This window comes from Ursus maritimus, unplaced genomic scaffold, assembly GCF_017311325.1.
Source record: "Ursus maritimus isolate PB19 unplaced genomic scaffold, ASM1731132v1 scaffold_13, whole genome shotgun sequence".
Taxonomy (NCBI): domain Eukaryota; kingdom Metazoa; phylum Chordata; class Mammalia; order Carnivora; family Ursidae; genus Ursus; species Ursus maritimus.
The window spans coordinates 38,594,106-38,620,877 of NW_024423675.1; the positions used below are offsets into that span (position 1 = coordinate 38,594,106).

General features: G+C 39.5%; 1 protein-coding gene across 6 annotated transcripts in view; it reads right to left on the minus strand.

The window, feature by feature from the left end:
* The window catches only part of EPB41L2 (erythrocyte membrane protein band 4.1 like 2), a 208,537-nt gene that overhangs the window by 91,375 nt on the left and 90,390 nt on the right, over positions 1 to 26,772 (minus strand). For all 6 annotated transcript variants that reach the window (XM_040627795.1, XM_008691101.2, XM_008691106.2 and 3 more), the window contains 2 exons: positions 20,066 to 20,547; positions 19,123 to 19,332 (listed from right to left, as the gene is read on the minus strand). In XM_040627795.1, coding sequence (XP_040483729.1) covers positions 19,123 to 19,332; positions 20,066 to 20,533 — 678 coding nt within the window. In that variant the 5' untranslated portion in view covers positions 20,534 to 20,547. Of the gene's footprint in view, positions 1 to 19,122; positions 19,333 to 20,065; positions 20,548 to 26,772 lie in introns of those variants that run through there.

Below are 26,772 nucleotides of genomic sequence, written 5' to 3' on the forward strand. Positions count from 1 at the left end.
AAGCGATTTTGCCTCTTTCTCTCAAGAGCAGGCCATGCCCCACCTTCATACAGAAGGGGACGGTGAGGTTTATAGACTCGTCGCATTCCTTCACTAAGAGAGCAGTTTCACTGTTATTTCCTCTTGCTACCTGAAAGCATGCCTTTGCTTTGTGTCCCTTCTTACACTGGAATCTTTACAGACTACAAACTGTATCAATAGCGACTCTTATAATGTAGCATCAAGTTAATTTAACAATTAAAACCATACAAGTTTTTTTTTAAAGATTTTATTTATTTGACAGGGAGAGAGCACAAGCAGGAGAAGCGGCAGAGAGAGAGGGAGAAGCAGGCTCCCTGCTGAGCAGGGAGCCTGACCAACCAATGTTGGGCTGGATCCCAGGACCCTGAGATCATGACCTGAGCCAAAGGCAGACGCTTAACCAACTGAGCCACTCAGGCGCCCCAAAACCATACAACTGTTAATAAATTTGTCAAGTACACTTCAGAAAGAAATCTTACTTTCTACATTAAAGGCCAACAAGCTTTACAATCTCTCTCCCCCATCTGCCTCTCCCTAACCCCACTTATAGCACAGACCAGCAATATAAAAATCAATGGGCTGAAAAATTAAACAAAAAAAGCCCTTTGGTCTATTTTCCAGGTATCGGATTTTTTTTCTTCTTTAAAAAACTATATAATAGATTAGAGCTAACCAAAAGAGAAAAAAAGAATAAGCAATTTACCTGGGTTTAAATTAATACATTATTCAAGGGTCAGAAGACTAACTTTTGGGGACTTTAAAACAAAACAAAACAAATCTACGGCAGACCCAGCTGAAGGAAGGCAGGCTGGAATCCGAGAAGCTGAGCAAAGTCCCCTGAGCCTGTGCTGTTATTTGTGGCATTCACTACTGAGGCCAAAACATGACATTTCTGGAGGCTTCTCAACTTGAAGGAATTTGTGCAACTGCTTACCCGGCAGATTGCAGTGGATGCCACACACCACTGGCGCTTTATAAAGCACCAGGGCTGTCTCCGTGTAGGCCCCTCCACACTGCAGTTATTGTATGCCCAGGACACAGTGCTGGGAAGCGCACAATGCAATCCATACATCGCAGCCCTCGAGCTATGTATTTTGCACTAGCTCTAAACTACACTATGCAAATATAAAAGGCCAAGGAAAGAAATGTATGCAAAGAGCAAACAACAACTGATACATTGTCATGTGGGTGGAGGAAATCAAAGAAAACCATACAGAAGAGGAAAGAGAGTGTCTCAGAGAGTCTAAGGCCATCATTTACCAGATCATTCTTTTCCTACCAATCTGGGAGAGCTGTCAATACACCTCTGTCCCAAAGTTCATTCAAACCCCAATAAAAAGGAAGACACCATATCCAATTATTGTGTGTGTGTTGAAAATTAAATTCCAGAAATAAATGAGCCATTTACAGTAAAGAAAGACTTTTAAGTTTCCCTGATAATAAGAATTAAGTTTGAAAAAGTTTTTCCAACTACTCAAAAACATGTGTGTATATTATATATAATATATATGCATGTATATATAAAATGTGTACAAATAGACACACATACACACATGTATATATACAAGCATATGTATCTTTCTTATTTTGAATAGACTGAAAATGTTTTCAAAATTTGTCATTAGTGATTAAGGAAACTACACACACACACACACACACACATAGATAAACATGCATTATCAAGATTATGTAGCATGTAGGCTTCTTATAAATCACCATAAAGTATAAGAAATTTCTCTTATACAGTATTTCTTCAAGACGAGGCTACAAAAGGAAAGAAGAGAGAAAAAAAATCTCTATTTCTTTTCCATTACACAGTATTCAAGGGATTAGGATAAACACGGAGCAAATTCTGCATGTTTTGGACATAAACAACATAAAATAATATAGTTTCAGATGCTAGAAATAAAAAGGTGAGCCTCTGTGTTCTAGCTATGCTAGGGTTTCCTTTAAAATTATTGCAGGATGTAGTTAGTCGAGGGTATTATTCCGTCTATTCTGGTCTAGTATTTGTTTTTGTTTTAGTAGCAGCCTTTTTTTTTAATTTTTAATTTTTTTTTTTTAGAGTGAAAGAGAGGACATGTGCACGTTTCAGAATTCTTAACTGAGCACACAATTCATCTCATAAGCAACCAGGTAAATTTAGATTACAAACGAGATAGAAAAATAGGTTTCATCTTTATGCTTCGTGGAAAACAGCAAAAACAACAAAATCCTGCTACCAATATTATAAACATCAACCACAAACTTGAGTCTATGGACATGGCCCTTTTTTCCTCCCAAAGCAAATAAATGCTTAATTTTCAGCCTTAAAAGATAAAACACTGAATCTTTAATCCTTCATCCATAATCACATTCTGTATCTCTGCAGTTTATATTTCTGGCAACCCAGAGGTTTTCATCAGCTTTCAGGACGCAAGAATCGCTCACTGACCAGAGAGCACCCCCTTGGAAGGACCTCTGTCTCCAAAGCGCAGAGCAGGCCCGCTCCTCTCGCCAGCATGCTGGCTCCGGGTAATCCCAAAGCCACGCTCTGAAATGCGGATGCAGAAAACCTCCCAAAAGGCCCAGAGCCTTGAATCTTGAAGCTTGTTACACAAACCCTATTTGTTGATGAAATGTAAATATCTGCACACAAAGTTTATGCAAAAAATTTTACTAATTTTTTGGCCTTCACCAGAGGAAAATAATAAACATCCCTGTCAGTTCTAACATCGGTCAATTGCTGAGCTGTTCATAAAACATGGTCCCTTAAATGCCTTCCTTTTGTAATAAAAGTTTAATGAAATGGTATTGTAGTGTATGAGGAAGAATCATCTCAATCTCCATTTGCTCTAAGTGAACAGCTGTCAGACAGCTTGCAATTTCTCCTATGCAAAATCCAACTATATTTCTGTTCCTAGAGTTCTAGTTTATTTTGGTGGTAAGTAAAGGAGTTCGACTTTGTCCTCTTTTTTTTAAGTCAGCTGGTTATGGACAATGTCTCTCTTCTCACTCCAATAAAAAGTCCTTGGACACTAGGGATTGGTTTATTCAAAATTTCAAGATTAAGTGCAGTGTTTTTAAATCTTGCGGGTTTTTTCCTATTTGTAAAAGTACTAAATACAGTTTAGAGTCTAAGGAAGTTCTTCAAGTGACAAAGTCATTGTGAATATATATGTGGTATATGCTTACCTTATGGGCCTTCCAGGTCACTAAATTATTGATAAAATATAAAAATATTATCAGGAATTTACCCAAGGCATGGGAGTTTAGTATTTTGATCAAGAATTCAGGAAAAATAGTAGGATCCTGAAAAAACAATCAGGGTTTTAAAAACATAACAATTGCAGCTAACGCTTATCAAGCCCTTACTATATGCGGAGCATTACTCAAAGCAAATCCTAACCAGACAAATTCAGCCACAAATCAGAGTGAGGAAAAGGCTGTCGAGTAGACCCAGACAGACATGTAAGACCTCCTGCAGTTTCAGTGGAGGGTCTCTACTCCACTCACTTTCCTATCACTAGACAAAAATACCTCACCAGTCATAATAATATTTCAACAAGGAGCTAATTTATGAATTGCCCCTATCCCTGGGGAGGAGGTGCTCTGCACAGAGTGCCTGGCAGACAGGATGTTACCGCCTTTCCAAGCAGTTCTTAACTCTGGCTGCACAGGTTTAAGTCTGTCATCAAAACCACCAAATCAGCCTCTTCAAAGGTGACACCTGGGCACCTGTAGTTTTCTTAGTTTTTGTGTTAGATTTTATTTCTTAAAGCAGTTTTAGGTTCACAGAAATTGACACGGTACAGAGATTTCCCGTATAACCTCTAGCCTTATACCTGCATACCCTCTTCCATTATCGACATCCCCCGCCCCCGGGTACATTTGTTACAACTGATGAACCTCCACTGACACATAGTCATTATTACCCAAGTCCATGGTTAACAGTAGGGCTCACTCTTGCTGTTGTGCATCTAGGGGCTTGGACAAATGTATGACATGTTCTGCCATTACAGTACCATCCAGAATAATTTCACTGCCCTAAAAATCCTCTGTACTCCTCTTGGTAAAAAGGATTCTGACCATGAGACAAGGCTGATACAAAGGTCAGCAAACAGATTCCCTCTCCCAGAGTAAGACTGTCTGCCTCACACCCCAAGTCCACTAGCTTTCAATCTATTGCAAACATCCAACACACTATACTCCCCTTTTCCCCCCTTTCAAAGGCTTAGGCACAAAACCAGGACCCACAGCATAATACATCAATTGTTCAAGTTTTCACTTCAAACCCTTTAAACTCTCCCTGAAGCTACGTTTGAAATAAAAAGATCCGCAGGTGGAAAAACACAAGACACCCATCTGACCCTAGACCATATGCAGATCTGATCTTACCACAACCAGGCCCAAGGAAACTATTCTTACCTCCACTGGCCAGGAGTGCTTAAGGTATTTTTTTAATAACGGACCAAAGTGGAAGTCAAGGTGCAACGCAGAATAATCTTAATCGCTTAAATATTGCCTTTACAACAGCTGTGAAACAGAGGGAAATGGATCTGATGGAAAAAGAGAGGTCCTAAGTTTCTTTGCAACAGAAATGTCCTCATACCTCACCACCTGAATTTCTGATTCTTGAAGTCAATGACAAGCAACTTCTGGGCAATCTGAGAAAAAAACATACGTTTCATTTTGAGATAGCAGTTTTTAAACATTGATCTGAGGCAACAGTGTTTCCATTCAGCTTGACATTTTTTTCCCTGTTAAAAGTTTTTCATTCCTGATGGGTGACTAACCAACTAAAGTAAAACCAAAGAAAATGTGACAACAAGGTCTTTGTTCACCAAGTTGAGGGGAGGGGGCGGGCGGACTGGGTGAATCCTCAAGACGTTGCCCCACTTAAAATACACATACACATAAATTAACTCAACTATATAAGGAGAAAAACTGAGGTTATCAGAGAGAAACATGGGGAGATTCAGAAGCAAGAAAGTCAGGAAGCGTTTGGGTGACTGCGCTCTGAGGCATGCTTCCCCGAAAGGCTACCTGACCACCAGTGTGTCCACCTGACCCAAAGATGCCACAATCCAGCCTTCTAGCCCCCACACAAACTGCCTTAATTTTTTCTCAGGCCTTGGCTTCAGTAGTGAAATTTTACCACTTAGGATTCTTTAGAGAGAAGAGCTTTCTTTTAAAATGCAAATATCTCTTCGAAGGCAGAACAGGTAATCAATCATTCACACATTGAAGTCATTCACTCAAATCACTGATCCTCTCATTAGTGAGCTGAGAAATCTGCTACATTGGAGGAATTAGGAATTTAGATTCTAGAAGGAGAAAAGGTCGGCAGGAAGCATATAACATTTTTTATATTCTGCTGCAAAAGAATAGTATCATCATGGAAGTAGGAACAAGAAAGTCTAAGGAAGAAAAGCACCAAGAAATAGGAAAATAATCTGGAGGGGAAAAAAGAGATTTAAATTTGGGCCTGAGTTAAGAAAGGGAGGTAGCAATTCTGTCTTTACCAACCTGCTCCGAGATTTAGCACCCAGAATTCAGTTAAAAAACGTAAGGTATAGGAATAACGGTAGGAGAAGAAAGGGAAGAAGAAAGGGGGGGTAAACAGAAGGGGGAATGAACCATGAGAGACTATGGACTCTGGGAAACAAACTGAGGGCTTCAGAGGGGAGGGGGGTGGGGGAATGGGATAGGCTGGTGATGGGTGGTGGGGAGGGCACGTATTGCATGGTGCACTGGGTGTTATACGCAAGTAATGAATCATGGAACTTTACATAAAAAACTAGGGATGTACTGTATGATGACTAACATAATATAATAAAAAATTATTATGAAAAAAAAAAAGTAAGGTATGGACTTGCACAAATCGACCTGGAAATGTAATCATTTGTGCATTGTGTCTATAGGAAAGCATACTTTCCAAATAAATCATTTGCTGATGTATGGCCTGTACAGACAACCTGCTTATAAACTGGAAACTTCCTTTATGGTGCCTTCTGCACTATGTATTCGAATACCCAGATGGTCAACCCCATGCCGCCCTGTATTATTTCTTCCCTAAAATGCAAAGTGACATATGACATCTATTTGAAAATCAGAATTTTTTCCAACAGAAATAATATTTTTACCTGGCAAATAAGTTTCAGGTGATTCATTATCCTTCCCAACATGAACTCCCACCCTAAGTCTATCAGGTGAATAACACACCCAACTAGAAATACTGAAGTCCATGGTACGGTTTCCAACAGAACTTGGAGATAGGTTTCCCAGAAAACGTTATGCTAAGTAAAATCAACACATATGAAGGATGAATGTTCTGACTGCAGGAGACCCAGGAATGCATGTCTAAAATGTTACGGAGGGAGGGAGAGAGGTAAATGTGTGTGTGTGTGTGTGTGTGTGTGTGTGTGTGTGTGTAATCCCAGTTTACAGACCCGAATGGGCTTCTTGGAGTGGGAGGAGTGGGAATAACAAAAAGTGAGAATTTATCAGTATCACTTGGAAGGAGGATACCTGGCCTATAAGCATAATTATTCTTGACCTTGGCAGATGTACTCACCCCCTTCAACACTGGCTTTCGATCAAGCTTTGGATCAAGGTTGAAGACACAAGTCACTATGTTGATGTAATACCCCTTGCTCTAAATTTCATGCTCACAAAGATATCTTAGGATTAGCACTTGGCATCATTCAAGGACTTTATTATGAAGAAAAGAATTAGTTGACCAACCACTGTACACATTTCATTCTTCCTGGCAGTTATCTTTCACTATAAATCATTTCCTGGCATTCTAATGATTCTGTTCATAGGCATGATTGGCAAGGGCCAACTGTCTTCTCCCTGACTCCCTTGGTCACAGTGAATAAAGAATTAATGTATGCATGTATGCCCCCTACCAGACCCTACACAATCATCTCCCGAGTCCTAACTCGTGGAAGACCCCACCCCCTGGGGCATCCTACTGGTCATCAACATGGGGAGCTTACTCTGCAAACTTCAAATACTATTATCTTTATAAAATTATGAAAGACTTCAGCAAGGTGGGGGGGAAACGGTAATCTAAGTTTCTCTTGGCATATATTGCAAGATATATCCAGATTTCAAAACGCTGAAATGAAGCAAACTTTCAGTTTAACTTTGAGAACTACTATACCAACATAGCGCCTTGTCTGTAACAGCTCACCCTCCCTCCATCAATTCCGGTGGGGAAAATGAGATACTACTCTACAAATTAAAAAGCTTTATAGAGGGGCACCTGGATGGCTCAGTCTGTTAAGTGTCTGACTCCTGATTTTGGCTCAGGTCGTGATCTCAGGGTCGTGGGATCGAGCCCCTCTTCGGGCTCCTCCCTCAGCAGGGATTCTGCTGGAGAGTCTCTCTCTCCCTCTCTCCTTTGGCCCCTCTCTAAAATAAATAAATAAATCTTAGGGGGGAAGAAAAAAAGCTTTATAGAAATGTTAACATTGGCTGCTTCCCCAAACTACCACATTCAGAACAGATTCTCACTATTGGAAAGGAGTCTGAACTCCAGCCCGAACCCAGGAAGGCCGCCCTTGCGCTCTGCTGCGTGGGCTCTGACCAGGAGACAGACCATTCTTCAGCCGGATCACCGATGCTCGGTCCACAAATGTTTGGTGAACAAAACCACACACTTTATGTAACAGATAATGACTCAAACCAAATTAAGAAGAAGTGAATTACACCTATTACAAAAACCAGTGAAACATTTTCAGAATAGCCTTCCCATCCTTCCATTTCCTATGACCCACCTCCACTGTGCCAAATTCAACACACAGGCGAATACAATGGATTATCCAGACACCTGCAGGAAATAATGACCCAAGAAAATAAACTAACAAAAGGCATCGGAGAGAAAATAATGAACAAAATATCAAAACAGATGCTACTAAAGCTACCACAACCAAGTAAAAGTCTTTTTATAGCAAGAGAACCTGAGAGCCTCCCGACAATGAGGTATGTGCTATACTGGGGAGGATGGCCTACCGCACCTCGTCCTGAAGATAAAACGTGCTCATTGCTCAAATTTTCCTAGTAGAAAGTAGACCGCTGATTAAAGACGGTAGATTAAACATAACCCGTTTACCTCTGCTCCCTAGGGAAGCTAGTTAGAATAGAAAATGACGTAACAGCACACATGCACATACTCATTTTTTTCCACACCCTGACACGAGGTTGGGGGGGGCGGGGACAGCATCCGTGCCAACGAAATTTTGGAAAGCAGATTGAAAAAGGCTGGGAGATCAAGTCCATGCATTTATCTTTCATGTTTTCTTTGCAACCTCTCCTGTGGATGGGAGCCCACCTCTTCCATGATGTTTAGCAGAAGTGACCTCAGTGATACACTGAATTGTAAAACAGGAGGATTTCTAGTGCGAGCCAAGCCAAGAAAAGCGTGAGTCAAAACTAGCCACACTGGCTTGCTCCTAACCAAGGTTTACTACCAAGCTATCCTTGACCAAGGAGGAAGTAGGCATTAAAATCTATTCTCATGACCCCATATTTCTGCTAGGATATTACTATTGAGCCATTTTTAAATAAAAAATGTAATGGGCTAAGTGTTGCTGAGTTTCCCTAAAAATTTCATTCTTCAAAATCTAGGAGTTTTTTTTCTCCCCTGTGAAGAGTTGCCATTTCAGCCCATGACAATGTGATACTTCTATGTTATTTACCTAACCCATAAACAGTACTTTATCAGTTACATTCATATTATATTCTTGGCTTCATACGCATAGTTTATCCTTAAAGTAAAATTCATAAGCAGCTTGAGAGGAAAAATATCTTACATTTTTCTTTTTATCTTCTCACCAAATCAATATTTGGGGATAAAAATTATTTCTGAACACACAAGATATATTTAAATGAATATGATTTTAGATCCAAATTTGTAAAATACTATGCAAATATGACTTTCTGAACTTCCTATTTTTCTTAAAAATCACATACCATCCTTAAAGGACAACAGCAACCCAGGCATTAAAATAATTCCTAAGAAATGAAAATACAACTTCTTTTTGTCTATTTCCATTATTCACCGTGAATTGCAGGACTTGGCATAAATCTATGAAAAAGTATAATCTCTTTAAAACTGACTAAAACTGTTAGATAAATAGAGGCTGGTATCAAACTTCGAGCCAGATGAGCAAACCAAAAATTTTTTTAAGTATCTTCTTTTAAATGTTGCTAAGTACCATGTTCACTAGGACTTATTTCAAAAACCAGAAGCAGCAACTTCTGTAGGCTAGCACATTCTCTGCAAACTATTTGCTTAGAATGAATTTTGACATTTGATTCATATAGGCTTTCTGTGCTACAGAAGAATAGCTTAGTAGAGCGTTCTTACTTGATTAAATTGCTGCTGATAGAAATATGAAAAGAGATCAATCTGACAAACAGATCATAAGACTCGGTTGAATTGTCCTCTCTATGTAAATAAATGGGGGATGCATAAAATCAGACTCAACCTCAAAACAGGTTAAAATTGCATATCCACAAATGAAACGCAGTTAGGAGATGCCGTGAATAGGCAGAACGGAGCTTTTGTCCGGAGGTGCCTCTGAAGAATATGAGTTTAAAAAAAAAGTTAAAAGTATTATTCCTAGCTTTTCTCTGGGTCCATGTGTAACTCTGTTGCAGAACATAATGAAACAAATCATAAAAACAGCCATCTGGCAGATCCTTTATCAATGCTGGGCTCATTTAGCCACCTTGCAGGAAGAAATTTTTTCCGAGTTATTCCGGTGCTTTTTATACACCAGATTTTATGATGTTATATTGAATTCAATCCCTTTAAGACCCAAATGTTAGCATACTATATTATATGGTACCATAAATACTAATGATACACTCTGTCCACGTTTTCACCGGACCAGAGTATGAATCCTGCTGTCGAAGGGACAGGATGAAATGAATGGCCCCAGCCTTTGTGAAATAAACACAGGTAAAGGCAGGATTCCCAAATCCCTGACTCCCTTCAAGCTCCTACACACACCTCCAGAGGACTCTGGAGGGGGAGGGGCCACAGGGAGATGGGATCGGGGAGGAGAACATTGAGCAAAATTTCTACAGTTGAGAAATACAAGTCCATTACAACATCTTTAATTTTCTCAGAATAGAGAAAGGTGACTAAAATAAGAGTAACAAAAACAGAGGGATTCTGAATAGTGTGTTAAAAGATATTTTATGTTTTTTATTGGCTGAGAGAAATAATACTGCATTTCTTCATTTGATGAATCCTGTCAAGGAGCTAAAAAAAATGTTTTTGAGAGAGAGAGAGAGCACGAGTGTGTGTGCCGGGGCAGGGGAGGGGGACAGAAATCTCAAGCAGACTCCCTGTTGCGCGCAGAGCCCGACAGCACGGGGCTCGATCTCACAACTCTGTGATCATGACCTGAGTCAAAATCAAGAGTCGGATGCTTAACCGACTGAGCCACCCAGATGCTCCTAGGAGCTAAAATTTTTTAATGCCCGTGTATTTTAGTGAATGAGAAAAATGTATCAGAACAGATTTTAAAATATAAACCTTATTCTAAAAACGACCTTCCCCCATCCTTTCTAATCTTACTCAACCTTCAAATAATTTTCCTTCCAAAAGAGAAAAATCATTCAAAAACCTGGTGCCAGTTCTACCACCTCCCTCAGGTTAAGGTGAAAACATATTACATGGTATTAAGTAGTAAATGACCAAGGAGTTAGCTTTGCCCAGCAGCATGTGCGAGAAAAGGCCAGGGAGAGATGGAGGCTGCCTTCAAAATGATGTCAAGATGGTTACTCACGGTGAGAAGTTACTTTCCAGCGGCACATTTAATGCTTTCAAAATACCACTGACGCAAGGGCAACCCCCAGCTTTAGAAACCAAGAGTGAGAGAGACAGAAAGGATAAATGTGATAGCATTCCTGACTGCCTGGAAATGGAAACTAAATCATCCTTTAGTGGGCTCCAGAGCAGCACTAGTGTAGAGAGGCAGGGAAGAAGGTATTAAACATATGCTCTCCAAGCCCGGCCTTCACTCGGCCAGCCCACCATCTCCCGTGGTCGCTCCCATGTATGCTCAGGCTGTTTCTAAGTATTTGAAAAGCAGGGCGGTGGTAGACAGAAGTAGCAAATAAGGGGTGGGGGTGGCAGGGAGGAGTGATACACATATTTATAGACCCAAATCTTTTCTAATTGGAGGGTGGAGAGAAAAATTGGGAATATAAATAAGGAAGTGTGATCATTTAGCTTAGATAAAAGGATGAAAATTTTATACATATACAAGAAAGTAGAGAAAAAATAAAGCAACAATTACTTTCTATGAGTAGTGTATAAAGTCCTGTGTCAGTGCCCCACGGGGAGAGAGAAGAAAGGTCCTTTTCTCAAGGAACTAACAATCCGGGTGAAGAAATAACAGGAGAAAAATCAAACAATACGAGAGTTTACCAGTTTTTCAACACAACACAGGTGATTCTTTCAGAAACCAGTGCATGACTGATTGACAAGTTAATGGTGCAAACAAGTTTAGAGGAAGACAAAGTTGGACATGACACGATAGGGAGAAATCCTGTGGCTACAGAAGCAATCACAATGCAGAGATGTTCTGATCAGAAACCTGAAGAAAAGATAATTGAGGAGGTGCCTGAGTAGAAGACCAATTAGGCTGGCAGGGGAAACCTGGAAAATCCACTAGTGATGGAGGTCAAAAGACAGTCCGAGGTCATTCCTGAGGGAGTCCTGAATGCCCAGCTAAAGAGGGGCTTGATAAATAGGCCATGCTCTGCCCTGCTCCTGTGACTCCCTAGTGTTCTTCAAGCTGGACCAAGTATTCAACCACTCACATGGTCTGGTAGCCTCTTCCCACTTAGTCAAGACACGTTATTGAACAGAATTATCATCTTAAATTTTTTAAGCTAAAGGCATAGTTGGACAGACAGAGACATTCCACCTGCACCTATGCTGTTGGGATTTTATGCTGCACATGATATATGCTGATTAAATTGTTCCGAGTTCCTAAACCACATCTGTTTGAATCTAACCCTATTTTATGGACGTGTATAAAGGGCAACAACTTCTAGATCCTCCACGAGTATGTAGATACTTAAAACTATCTAACTAATAAACCTAGTAAGGGTCAGGTGCCAGAAGTCTGAAAAACCACCTTGGAGAGTGAAAGCAGAATAAGCAATCAAGTAAATAAATAACACCCACTCAAAAGCAAGGATATCAAATTGGACTTCTGAGACCAGTCCTCTACGCGAGAAAAGTCGACCTTGACACATTCTACTTTCTGATGAATACTTTTATCATCAGAACACTGACGAAAAGAGCCTACATTCTGATCGCCTTATTCATAGCGCTAAGGAAAAAATGGTACTGGCATTCCTGTGTGGGCAGAAACAATGCCCTCAATTCTCAGACTAAAATCAACACGTGGGAACAACTTTCAGATGCCAGAGAGAAATGTGCGCAACTCTATCTCAGAATACACATTCACTCTTGCTCCCCAAGTCTTGCAGGAACTTTCACATTTATTTTCAGGCCTAAAAAATATACAGACTTATCAGCTGTAGTAAAACCGGCCCAAGCACAGAAACAGAGGAAGCAAGTATTTTCATTCTTATTCTGCAATCTGAGGATAGAAGAGAAAAGAGGAAGTGACTGCCCCGAGACATCCAAAGAGTAAAAAGAAAAGGAAACATAGGTCTCCTAACTTTATATCCATGGCTTCAACTAAATCTTCCTGTATCTTTTCCTGAGAGGAAAAAGCCCTGCTGTTCTAACACACTGAGCGCAGAAACGATCAGTGGCAGTATCACAAGAGTCCTACAGCTGAGTCTCCGGGACAGGCATGCAGAGCCCAGGAGATGCCCTAAAATTCTTTCCATTCAAATTCTGGTACTAAAGGAGCTTGCCACATACCATTAAATACTCCAATAAGATAAAAACAGATGTTATCAAAGAATAGAAATTATAGTTCCTTCATTACAAAATATAATCCTCAAAGTTTCCCAAAAAATATTTGAGATCTTTTATTATCAATAGATGATAAATCAGTATAAAACATAAATTGTAGTCTTCACTAAATACAATGAAAAAATACTTCACACAAAGATTTGGAACAAACGCACACAGACTAGGCCTTGGGTCAAAATTAATGCATGGCTTAGCAATAAGCTTATTGTTACATGAGCCAAAAATAACATTAGTTACAGTCAAGCCACTTCCATATTGTTTTCTCACTTAATTATAATCAGTCTCTAAAAATGCCCTCTTACCAATATTTATGCTCACAAATATTGTATTTGTGAGGCATTTTTACCCACTTCTAACAACACATACTGTTACCTCAAAAGAATGCAGACTTGAAAGATGATAATGAGTTTCTGAAAACAGAGCTGCCTTGGTTCCCTGAGCAATCGTATTCATTTAATTCCCAAGGTTCAAGAAATAGGCTCGGATTGCCCACAGGAGGAAAAAATGGGGAAACAAGAAGCCTAAAATGAACAGAACAAGGAATATAGGGATATAGATGGAGATATGGAGATCCAGCTACCTACTTTAAGGAAGCAGTTAGAGAAACAGATGATGTTAGGACATCAAACAATAATACCTCCAAAAATTATCTTTAAGCAAATTATTCAGTTAAGTACAGGAACATTTGCATGAAATGGCTTAAAAGGGGTGCTTTTGTTGACCAAAGGTACTGACAGGAAACACAAACAGGAAACTGCCTAACTTTCCCAATGCTCAAATCATCCTGAAAAAATCCTACCTATAAAGACCACTGATGTGCATCTTAACAAATGTAGTGAATAAAAAAAGTCCCACTTCAATTACTGCAGCCACACAGCTGCCTACCGTGTTCTAAAGTCTAGCACTCTTGACCTTGCTGGATCCTCTCTGTCCCAGTAACTTTACCACCACTTCCGCACCTCCCAGCAAATTTTGCTCTATAGAGCAGCTTGAATCCTCTCCTCCTGGCATTTGAACGCCCTCTAGAACCTCATCTGACTCCGTAAGTTAGGTCATTCCAACTCCTCGAGACTCCTGTAAGAGACCACGCTTTCCTCCACTGTGGTAGGTCCCTCGAAGTGAAGACAATCAGGCCCTCTCCGGTGGGGATGCTACAATCTAAAAGTCTAGCTGAAAACGAGACACACGTGCATACAAAAAGAAAAGAATAACCGCATCTAAAAAGTCACGACAGATGTCATCTTTAATGCCGGTAAACAGATGGAAACAAATTTAATCTCCCAAACCAAATAAAGTGAAAGTATTTCTTTCCCACCCTGTATTCATCCCTCCTTGAGAGCTTGCAAGTTCATCAACAGCTACGGTTTCCCTCAAAATACTTCCCCAAGTAGTCCTTAGACACTGATTTCCGGCGCAGAGCTGCGGAACTACAGAGAAGCAGCATCAGCACATCCCCCCGATCTGTCTAAGGTCAGTGCTGGGACGGGAAATGGGAGAGCACTCAAACCACGTGACGGCTGTCCTCTGCGCTCTGCTCCCAAAGAGGAAATAACAGCAGATCTGATGCATATCAGACCTGTACTAATGATACGAGGCAAGCAACCAGAGAACCAAAATGGGAAGAAGAATTGGATAAAAGAGAATCAACCAAAACAGGAAATACAACTTAAAACATTTGCATTGTTAGAAGAGCTACTACAACACTGATGAATTATGGGCCTGTGGTCAGATATAAAGTCACTGCCTAGAATTCTAGTGAAACGCTGGTACATAAAATCTGGTATGGGATCATATCACTGAAGCCTACTTACATTTCATTTTGCTTTGTATTTGAAAGGAGAAAAAAGTTTATTCAACACATGTATGCTACACCCTGATTTCAAATTTATCCTTCTCAAGAGTTCATTTTTAATGATATATTAAGTAATCATTTATTAACTGAAAAGACAATCTGTACATTAATATAGCCATAAAAGTAAAGATTCCTATGCTTTTGCAACCAACTTAAGTCTCAGTGAATTTAACCTGGGTTAACTGCAAACTTTGCTGCATTTAACTTTGCATTCTTTCTCAACTCTGTTTCAAGTAACCCAATAACTTCATTCCCCATGAGTAGCAAAGTCATACAAGAGGGAATAGTCATACAGATAAGAATGTTATTTTGTACCATTCCGAAATGAGATCCGACATCTAATCAATGAGGGCAAAACAGATGGGAAAAAAGGGGGTAGGCACAGTGATTAATATCAGACTTTATTAAGTCAACAGTGTCCATCAATCACTTAAATATTCCTAAAAGAATAACAACAAACAAAGAAAAATACCAGACAACCCAAAATTAGATGGCAGAATATAGCCACATATCAGTTATCATATAAAATAGCTAGCCTAAACTCACCAGTTAATAGACTAAATTCTCGGGGCGCCTGGGTGGCTCAGTCGGCTAAGGATCTGCCTTCAGCTCAGGTCATGATCCCGGGGTCCTGGGATCAAGGCCTGCATCAGGCTCCCTGCTCAGTGGAGAGTCTGCTACTCCCCCTGCTCCTGTGCTCTCTCTTTCTCTCTCAAATAAAATCTTTAAAAAAAAAAAAAGACTAAATTGTCAAAGATACAAAGGCACCGTGTCTAAAAGCAAAGAAATGGAAAAAGACAGTCCAGGAAAATCTTAACCAAAATAAAGCCAATGCAGTAATATTAATGTCAAAATAAATTTTACCATACGATGGTAAAAAGGGAAAAATTTTGCACATGTACAGCATCTAATAATCTGGCCTCAAATTTTATAAAGTATAATCTTACAGAAATACAAACAGAAATTATCAAATAAATAATTATAGGAAGAGATCTCAACACACCTCTCATATTAGTTGATAAACTAAGCAGTTAAACAATTAATAGAGATAAAAAACATGAGCCACATAATAAGACTAATCAAGAGGACAGATCTGAACACCAGGCCAAATTATAATAAAACAGGAAATCCAAACAAAAGAAAAATTCTCTCTTTCCATAAGACATAACACACATATATTCACTGAACACACACACTTCAGAAATCTAAAAACACACTTAGAAAAATTTAGTGATCAATCGCTTCTCGGCCTTTTGGCTAAGATCAAGTGTAGAAAACTTTAGTGATCAAAAATAACATTAAGGAGGGCACGTGAGGAGCAATGGGTATTATATAAGACTGATGAATCACTGAACTCTACCTCTGGAACTAATAATACATATGTTAATTAGTTGAATTTAAATTTTAAAGAAATAAAAGACCCATAAGGGGATGCAAAAATATTAAGAATTGAATGGCAATGAAAAGTCCTATGTTCAAAATTTGTACTCTCAACAAGAGATACTTGAAGGGAAAACTAGAGCCAAGCATCTGTACATTTAATATTCAACTCAAGAAATTAGAAAAACAACATGGTAATCTCAAAGAAAAAATAAACAGCAAAAGGGGGAAAATGCTACAAAGTAGAAAAAGTAGAAACAACAAACCCAAGTTGTTTCTTTGGCGGGAAAAAAATGGTAACTCTATAGGAAGAATGATTGAGGGGGGTAAAAAGGCAAATAACCCTAGAAATAAAAATGGAATAAAAACTGAATGCACAAGATGACAATGCTATGAAAAGCTTCAGGCCAGCAGATTTATCAAACTAGATGAAATGGACAGGTACCACTAAAAATATGAATTACTAAAACGGACTCAAGAAAAAAAATAGAACCTTTCAGTATAAGGAAATCGAATCAATGATCTAAAAAACAAAAAACAAAAACAAAACCCACTCTCCAAATCTCTTTCCACCAGCCCAAGGCAGTTTTAAAGGCAAGTTTTACCAGATCTCCAAAGAACAGATAAACCCTCATTTATCCAAACTTTTCCAGAGACTATTAAAAGGGATGCAACTTTATGAGGCTTATAACCTAGGTCATGAAATCTCATAAAGTGGATAGAAGAAAATTAAAGGTAATACATGCAAAAACCCTAGATTAAAAAATACAAAATGAATGCCAAATCACCATTAGTAAGTAGAGACAATGTGGAAAAATTCACCTTGGTGGTTACTGGCTGGAATTTAAACTGGCACCACCACTCTGGAGATCGCTTTGCAATATCCGGGAAATCCGAGGAAGTAAAACTGCATCCTATCAACGTCCCAATCCCACTACAAAGTGTCTACCCTGAAGAAACTCTTGCACGAGTAAACAAGGCAAGGTGTACAATTATGTTCATTGAAGCACTGATTGTTAATAATACATAAAGAAATGGAGCCGTTGTAGAGGAACGGAGAAACTGGTGTAGTCATTCACAGCAAACTAGACAGCAGTTAAACAAAGTAGATTTACATGCCGTAAAAAGAGACGTACAGAGCAGGAGAGGAGAGATGGGAAGGAGACTTTAGCGAAGCCTTAAGGTTTTAGTTCTTTAAAAAAAAATCTGAAACACACAGCAACACGGGAACATCTGATTAAAATTTTTATGGTGAACATACAACTGTCAATTATTTTCTAGATTTTTGTAGTTTTTACATACGTTGAGACTTTAAAAGATAGACCACAGCAATAGATTTAAACCATAAAGCACACTGGGAAATCTTGGAGTTTGGTGATATAAAGAGATTCAGAGATAGCAGGGACCTTCTGAATTATCCACGCAATCTTAAAGTCTATAGGTAAAGTCAATTTCTGGGCCTCAGTCTGGCTTGAATAAATGACTCAAGGTCAAGTTATCATCCAGCTGGTTCTCATAGTCTAGACACCCTAACTTCTACGATAGGTAGGAGAAACAATGGACATGTGGTCAAATGTAACAGAGTCAAGTGCAGACCATACCAGCATTCCATTGTTTTCCTTACGTACCCCCACCACCCCCCCGACACACAGTGTCCGTCTCCCCCTGCCCCTCCCTGTCTCTCTCAGAGATTTAAGGATTTTTAATCCTCTTTTGCCACTCCTGTTCTTGAAATAACTGAAATATTAGAATAATTATAACTACGACGAGTGAAACAGATAAAGGCAAGGACTAGGAGTCATTGATCTTAGCACCCTCCAACCTTGTGCTCTAATACAGGTTTAAATATATAATAAACTACTCTTCAACTAGATAGGTCTATTTCACCAAGCTGAATGCTTTCATTGTAAAGTGTAACTTCTATTTTTAATAAGCAAGAATGCAAGGAATGAGGAGAAAGTAATTTTAATATTTAATAGATGAGAAGACCCCCCAAAAAGACTATTATTTAGAGACCATATTTTAAGTGAACAAAAGAGGTCCCACACACAGCAAATGAAACAGGGTAGTTTGGTGGTCAGGTTCATGACGTCCAGAGTCAAACTACCAGGTCTGGAATTCCGACTCACTCGCTCACTAGCTGGGAAACTGGGCAAGCTACTTGAGCGCTCTAAGCCTTACGTTGCCCACGGTAACAATGCGAATCCTATAAGAATATCTAATAATACCTACCACATATAGAGTCTCACAAGTATTACATGAAATCATCCATCTGAAGCAGTTAACACAGTTCTTCAGTGAACATCAACTATTAGCATATGTTCTTATAAATAAAGTAACTTAGCTATGAAAAGCAACAAGCTCTTCTGACTGACAAAATTGTAAGATTCTTGATGCTTTAAAATTATATTGGTTTTTGTCACATCCACGCTAATGAATTATATGCCTTTTGTAGATCATGAGTGTTTCTTTAATTACATGAAACTAAATAAATGAGCTCAATTTTAAGTCAGTATCTGACTCAGGATTAAAAAAAACAAAAAACAAAAAACAACAACAACCCTTAGGTAGGGTTAAAGTGCTGAAATTAGCATGGCTCTTGGAATAATCCACCTAGCACTACCGGTTCTCCTCAAGTGAATCCCTTCCAGACAAGGGTAATAGTCCAACTGTTTAATGCCCATTCAGGGCGACCCCCCCCCCCCCCCCCCCCCCCCCCCCCCCGCCAAGGGTCAGGAAACATTGTAACAGAAATGACCCTCTTCTAGGTTTTCTTGTTTTTTAAAGCAAAGCTGACAGGCTAGCTCACAGGAACACGACAATATACGCACTGTGCCACCCCACCAGTGAGGGCAGCCCCTCCTTCCGCTCCCGTTCCACGCATCAGGACCGCGCCCCGGCTCACCTCCAGGTCACAGCTGTACTCGGTGCCATCTAGGAGGATGACTTTGCACTGGACCGCTTTGGTCTTCTTGCTGGCTTTCTGCAAGGCCCTCTCTGCTTTCAGCTCATTGGTCTGCACTTCCTTGGTCTCCCTCTTTGCTGCTTCTTCTGACTTGTCTTCCTGCATTTCCTTCACCTTCTCTTCTCTCTCCTTACCTACCTCTTCAGCGGGCTGTTAACGGAAAAAAGGAAGTTCATACTAAAGTTAGCCCATCTGCAGAAGACCAAGTATTCAAAGGAAAATCTTCAGTAAGAATGGTGATTGTTACAAACACCATCAGCCCAAGATTTTTAAAGACTTCAAGATTTTGCCGGAAAGGGTATTTCCCCGTTATCTCCCTTCCCCCAACCACCCCCCCGCCTATTTTCTCATTTTGCCAATTGGGTAATTTAGGCATTACATGAATAAAAGAAACTACGTCCTGGCAACTAACATTTAAATATCATTTCAAATAATAAAATATCCAATTATAATTTCACAAGAGAGCAAAACCTAGGCTTCATTAAGCAACCAAAACATTCACACGTACAAATCTACTTCTTCTTACTCACTGAACACTTACATACATCAAATCAAAGGTATAAAAATCCATACTATTTAAAAAAGGAGAGATGGTAGGATTCAGAGAGTATCCATTTAACCTTAAAAGGAAGAGACATGAATTTTTTTTTTTTTAATGATTTACATAGTCGACTTTTTGGCCTTATTATTTTGACAAAGATTTAAAAAAGAAGTAATGAGAAGGCCGTGGCAGACCACCCCAGGCCCCATATTCCAGACACGGTAAGCCAAAGCAGTATGTGAATATAAGAAATCTGGACAGGATTCCGAAGAAACAAATCCCTTTTTGTATGTGGTTGAAACACCAAGCTTTCATTTCCAGAAAATTCGTTCTCAAACATACCTGTGCCTCAGGATGGCTCACGGAGGGCTTCTCTTCCTTGACATCAACTTTCATCTCCTGCTGTTTTCTCTGAGCGGTTTCTTCGGCGTCGCCCTTGGCCTGCCCTTCTCCTTCGGGCAGAGATTCCTCCTTATCTGAAACCTCTTCCCCAACAGCTTGGGCGGGCTCTTTCTTATCTCCTCCGTCTTTAGCCGCTACTAAGGTATAGGACTTCTGTTTCTTAAGCCAGGGGGGTATGAATCGAGAAATGCCCCTGCTCTCAGATGGATCCTTGTCTCTCTTCTGGCGGCGTGGACTACTTTGGCTTTCAGCTGTAGGAGAGGACTGGGAACCTTTCTCCTCCTCTGGATCGGAGGACTGGTTCTGCTGATTCTCTGCTACTTCTTTAGGTTTCTCCTTCGTGGCATCTGCTCCTAATGGCTCCGATTCCTTCTTCACTTCAGATGCGGACCCTACTTCAGTGGTCATGGTTACAGCTTATGCTGTAAACAAAGCAAAAAACAGGAAAAAAAAATCACAAAAGGCTATCTTACACACTCTCTCAGTTTTAGTTTGGAGGTAGGGAACAAGGTAAGGAAGGGCAGGAAGGGAAATGGCAGAGAGATGGTGGGGAGAAGATGTGTAGAGAAGGAAAGCTCATAAAAACAAGACAAAATGGAGATTGCTACTCTTAGAATTCTCCATCAGAACCAAAGAACCAGAAGTAGCATCACAATAGAACTAACTGATTCTGTACCGGCAAAGCTTAAAACCGTTAACAGCTTAGAGTGATTACTTTTATTACGTTTCATCTAGCCAGAAATGTACCCGCAAAACTCCCATTTGTTCTTTAAGGAAAGTTACTTTTCTCTCTACTTAGTATCCTTTATTCTAGAACACAGAAAGGTTTTTGATAATGTTAGAAAGTACGGAGACAAATTTCACATAGTGAAATCAATCTACAGGAATGTGAGGTATAAAAACATGTCAGGTATTACAAAGATGAATTCTAAATGTGGAGTTCTTAATAGTGAGAAAATTAGATCTGGGGGAGAAAAGGTTTTTTTCCCCCCAATTTAAATCCCATAATATGCCAGCATTATTTCAGTGCAGCAGTTAGTCTTCTGAGAATACTCTAACTATAGTAAAAAAATCTAACCCTCCATCCTACTCAACCTCAAACATGGTTTTCCTTGCAGATGTGATTTTAAGATAAGTACCTCAGGGCCCCTAATCTGAACCAAATGAAGACATTATGGGGGTGGGGAAAACTGTATCTAATAATTGATCCTATCACAACTAACGAAAAAAAAACAAACCTGAAATCTGAAAGTAGGGCCATCTGGGTGGCTCAGTCGGTTAAGCAGCCAACTCTTGATCTCAGCCCGGGTCATGATCTCAGGGTCCTGGGACTGAGCCCTACAGTGGGCTCTGCACTCAGCAGGGAGTCTGCTTGAGGATTCATTCTCTCCCTCTGCCCCTCCCCCTGCTCGCACTCTAAAATAAATAAATCTTTAAAAAATAAATCTGAAAGTAAATGATTGTCTCAATTTAACATAAGCAAAGAGGGACTTTTTAAAGTATAGCTCCGCAACTGACATTAAAAAAAAAAAAAAAAATAGGAACAGCAGAGAGAGTACACTCTCTCCTCTCTTGACAATGATAAAAGGCCTGGCACCCTGGCCAGTAGCAAATTTTCCAGCTATCTTCAAAAGTGGTACAAACCTTGAATAGTTCAAAACATAAAATACATTCGTTCTTTTTTAAAGCTTTATCGAGATATAATTCACATACCATAAAATTCACCCATTTAAAGTATATAGTTAATGGTTTTGAGTCTACTCACAAGATTGTGCAACCATCACCACTATCTAATTCTAGAACATTTTCATCATCCAAAAGAAACTCTGTAATCTATTAATAGTTACCCTCCATTCTCCCCTCCCTCCAGCTCCTGGCAATTACTTTCAATCCATATGGATTTGCCTATTCTAGACGTTTCAAATAGATGGAATTACACAACATTTGGCATTTTCACTGAGCCTGATGCTCTCAAGGTTCATCCATGTTGTAGCATGAATCAGTATTAAACTTGTTAAAATGTTCTTCACCTTCTGCAAATCACATATCTGATAAAAGTCTAGTATCTAGAATATATCAACAACTCCTATAACTCATCAAAAGATAAAAAAAAAATTTAATGGGCAAAGAATTTTGAGTAGACATTTCTCCAACGAAAATATACAAATGGCCAACAAGCACTCAAAATGATGCTCATCATCGTCCGTTGTTGGGAGGATACGAACCCAAACCACCATGAAACGCCACTTCACACACACTAAAGGATGGCTGTCATCAAAAAGACAGACCGTGACAAGTACTGGCAAGCATAGGGACAATGTGGAACTCTCAACCTTGATGGCAAGAATGTAACATGGTGCGGCCACTTTGGAAAAGTTTCTCAAAAAGTTAGTTAGCATAGGACCTAGCAATTCCGCTCCTAGGTATGCACCCAAGAGAAATGAAAACATGTGTTCACAGGAAAACTTGTAAACGACTCTTCATAACAGCTTTATTCATACTAGTCAAAAAATAGAAACAACTCAAATTCCTACCAACTGATGAGGGGATAAACAAAATGGGTGTCTCCATACAACACAAGATCATTAAGTCGTAAAAAGGACTGAAGTGCAATATATGCTACCACACACAAACCTTGAAAACATTATTCGAAGTGAAAAAATACAAACGGTCTGGGGCGCCTGGGTGGCTCAGTCACTTAAGTGTCTGCCTTCAGCTCAGGTCATGATCCCAGGGGCCTGGGATTGAGTCCCGCAATCAGGCTCCTTGCTCAGCTGCTTCTCCCTCTTGCCTGCCGCTCCCTCTGATTGTGCTCACTCTCTCTCTCTGACAAAAAAATAAAATCTTTAAAAAAAACACAAAGGGTCACATGCTGAATGATTCCACTTATACGAAATTTCCAGAATAAGCAAATCCACAGAGACAAAGTAGATTATTGGTTGCAAAGGGCTGGACGATGGAGAGAATAGGGAGCAATTGCTAACAGGCACAGGGTTTCCTTCGGGGGTGATGAAAATGCTCTAGAATTAGACAATGGTAATGGTTGTACAACCCTGTGAATACACTGAAAACCACTGAATTGTAAATTTTAAAAGGGTGAGAATTCAACAATAAAAAATAATTTTTAAAAATGTTATTCACAGGGCGCCTGGGTGGCTCAGTGGGTTAAGCGTCCGACTCTTATTTTGACTCAGGTCGTGATCTCAGGGTCGTGAGACGGAGCCCCATCAGCTCTGTGCTCAGTGGGTAGTCTGCTTGTCCCTCTCCCTCTGCTCCTCCCCCTGCTCACATGCGCTCTCTCTCAAATAAATAGAATCTTTTTTAAAAAAATGTTATTTGCTTCTAATACCTGAGCATGAAAACATTCAGTCAGCCTGCCTATATTTAATGGGCTCCTACAATGTGCCAAGTACTGGGCACATGAATAAAAGACTACTTTTGGGAAGCTGAAGGTAGGGGAGAAGGTAGTTTGCAGGTCAGTCGAGAGCATGTTGCTTAAAAGGCACAAGAGAGATACTTAACCCAGATTCGGAGAAGAGGGTCATTAGGTAAGCCTTTCTGCCAAAGTGGACATCGGAGTTGCTTTAAAATGATGAGCCTTCATTCAGGCAAGGGAAATCAGGATAAGAGGCATGTGCCAGGCACAGGGAAGTGTAGAAACGTGAGAATATTCCTCCTACAGGAAACCCCAAGTACTGCACAATAATACATTGTACAAGTGAAGTGGGAGCTTGCTATGGGGACAGGAAGGGAGGAGAAAAGTACATTAGCAATGACAAAGTAGGAGCAGGAGGCAGAAGCCAGGACATAAAAGGTTTTGTGTATCATGCTAAGAAAGTCTTGAGGTTGATTTAAAAGCAATAAGAAGTCACACAAGTATTTTACAGAGAGAGGAGTAATGTAATCAGACCCACATTTTGGATAGCCCAACCTGGCTGGAAAGTACAGGATGAGAGAAGAGACTGAAAGAGAAAGACATCCAGAAGGCTGTCCCAGTAACCCATGCAGAAGACGATGGTCTGTACTTTGGCAGGAGCAGGGAGGCGAAGGAGAAGAAATGAATCCAATGGTAAAGAGGCAGTTGGCATGACATGGTGTCCACAATGAATGTAGCAAGTCAAAGAGCAGAAAGGGTCGAGGAGAAGTCTCAGGTCATGGGAGACGGGGGTAATGGTAGAACCACCCATTGGAATAGGGAACACAAGGAAAAGAGGGTCTGACTGAGACAAACTCGGTTTTGAATTCACTTCGATTGACCAGTTTGTCGAGCTGACCACTTGATACACAGGTGTTGAGCAGAGACCGGATGTGTACGAGAGATACAGATTTGGGAGGTGTCATCGTATGGGTGACAGCTAAAAGCACCAATGATACGGACATCACCTAGAGGAATAGTGTAGTTTGAGTTTAGAGGGTCCTGAGAATTTTATCCCCACCCAACATTTCAGGGTCAGGGAGAAGAAAAGGCATGAGGGAGAGGAGGAATATATAGTGAGACCAGGAGATGAGTGGAAATGATGTCCTTGAAGGCAATGCTACAAAAGAGGAAAAGTTAGGTAACTGTAACTTTTACACTCCAATCTTACTTCTCATTAGGCATTTATTTTTAATTCTATCCATGTTTGAATATTTGCACATATTAGTTTACTATCTCTATAAAGCATAAAAATATTAAGTGTAGGTCTGTTAGTAACATGTTTACCTTCTATTGTGTTGACCTCAGATCACCAAACGTAAACATTATATTTTGTCAAACTGGGAAGTAAACCCCACAAATAAAGCCAGGTGGGCTACATAGTTTTCAGCCTGTTATATTGTGGAAAAATTTTATCAATATTTCTGAAGATCAAAAACTGGTGATATTGAGCAATATTAAACTATATGTTTTATGTTGTTTTTGTAGAAAATACTAGTTCAATATAAACCAAAATGTGCAAAATATTAAGGCATCGCCTCCATTTAGGAAGACAAGAGGCATGATTTGTTAAGTCATGAGCTTTCATCTCCAAAGATTTGAAATGAAAGCTCGGGTAAATAGAATGAAGTTACTATTCATAAGCCTAAGTTGTTTTTTACCCTCAATCTATTTAAAATTAATTTAATAAGAGAACCAGTTGTTCTCTTTATCAGCTTGATTTTGTTGTTTAAATTCTACATATAAGAGAGATCTTAAGGGGTTTTCCTCTGACATTTCACTTAGCATATGCTCTCCAGGTCCATCCATGCCATTTTAAATGGCAAGAGTCCATTCTTGTTTATGAATGAATAATATTCGTGTGTGTGTGTGTGTGCGTGACAATTTCTTTATCCATTCACCCATCAATGGAAACAGGTTGTTTTCACATGTTGGCTATTGTAAATAATGCTACAGTGAACGTGGGGTGCATATACCTTTTTGAGTTAGTGTGCTTTCATTTTCTTCTGATAAAACCCCGAAAAGGAACTGCTGAATCATATGGTAGCTAATTTTTTTTTTTTTAATTTTCTGAGGAACCTCCACACTGTTTTCTCTAGCGGCTGATCACTATTAGGTATCTAAAATTCAAAATGATGTCTTCCAGTAAGACCTTTATATGAATTCTTGAACTGGCCCCATATTGCACAGAAAGTCTTTTTCCTTCTTTAAAGTACCATTTTTTATGTACCACTTAAGTGGAGATTTTTTACATTAATCATGAAATGACCAAAGTTGATTTTTAGTATATACTCTCTAATTACATTTTGAGAGTTGAACCAATGCTTTGGTAAAAATTAAAACAAAAATGACCCACCCTTGTCCAAGCTAATCAAGATAATTGGTAGCTCTCTAATTACTTTGGCTATAAGAAATAATGTGGAGACCAAATAAAGCTGATCTTTGGTCAATATTTTAGAAGCAATGACATATAAAACTAAAGCTTCCACTATAATGTTAGAAGCATTAATATTTGAATTTTAGTCATAAGAACTATCACTTACTGGATTAGACATCAATCACATAATTTCTGCTCTTCAAAACATTCTACAGGGGAGGTATTATCCCCATTTTGTACATACAAAGTTAAGCGACTTGTCCAAGGCCACTGAATGGAGGACCACACAGCCGTGTACATGTGTTTTCATCACTATTTCATAATGTTGGAACGACTGAATCAACCAGGGCTCTCGGTGTCGTCCTCAAAGAAAATCCATACCAGTTTGAATCTATTGTGATTCGCTATAATTAGGGCTGGCCCTCCCCCAATAAGAAATTTACAAATGAGTTCCCATCACAAAGAAAATCATATTTGAATGTTATTACTTGGCCATTCACAACTGAGCTGAGGGACAGAAGTTAAATACAAACTGCTAACAAAGAGCACAGATAAACCACATCTTTACGCCTCACAAAGTAGTCTTCCTCAATCACTACTGTAGTCACAATTTTAAGTTGTAAGAACCTCAGAGCTTATCAGTAGCATCCATCCAAATGCAAGTTACAAGATAAAGAAGCAGGAGCGAGGCGGCTGGAAGACGGGCTACGTGGGTGAAAGATATTAAGGAGGGCATTGCTGTGATGAGCACTGAGTGTTGTATGTAAGTGATGAATCACTGAATTCTACTCCTGAAATCAATATTGCACTGTATGTTAACTGGACTCCTCTAAATAAAAATTTTTTAAAAAAACA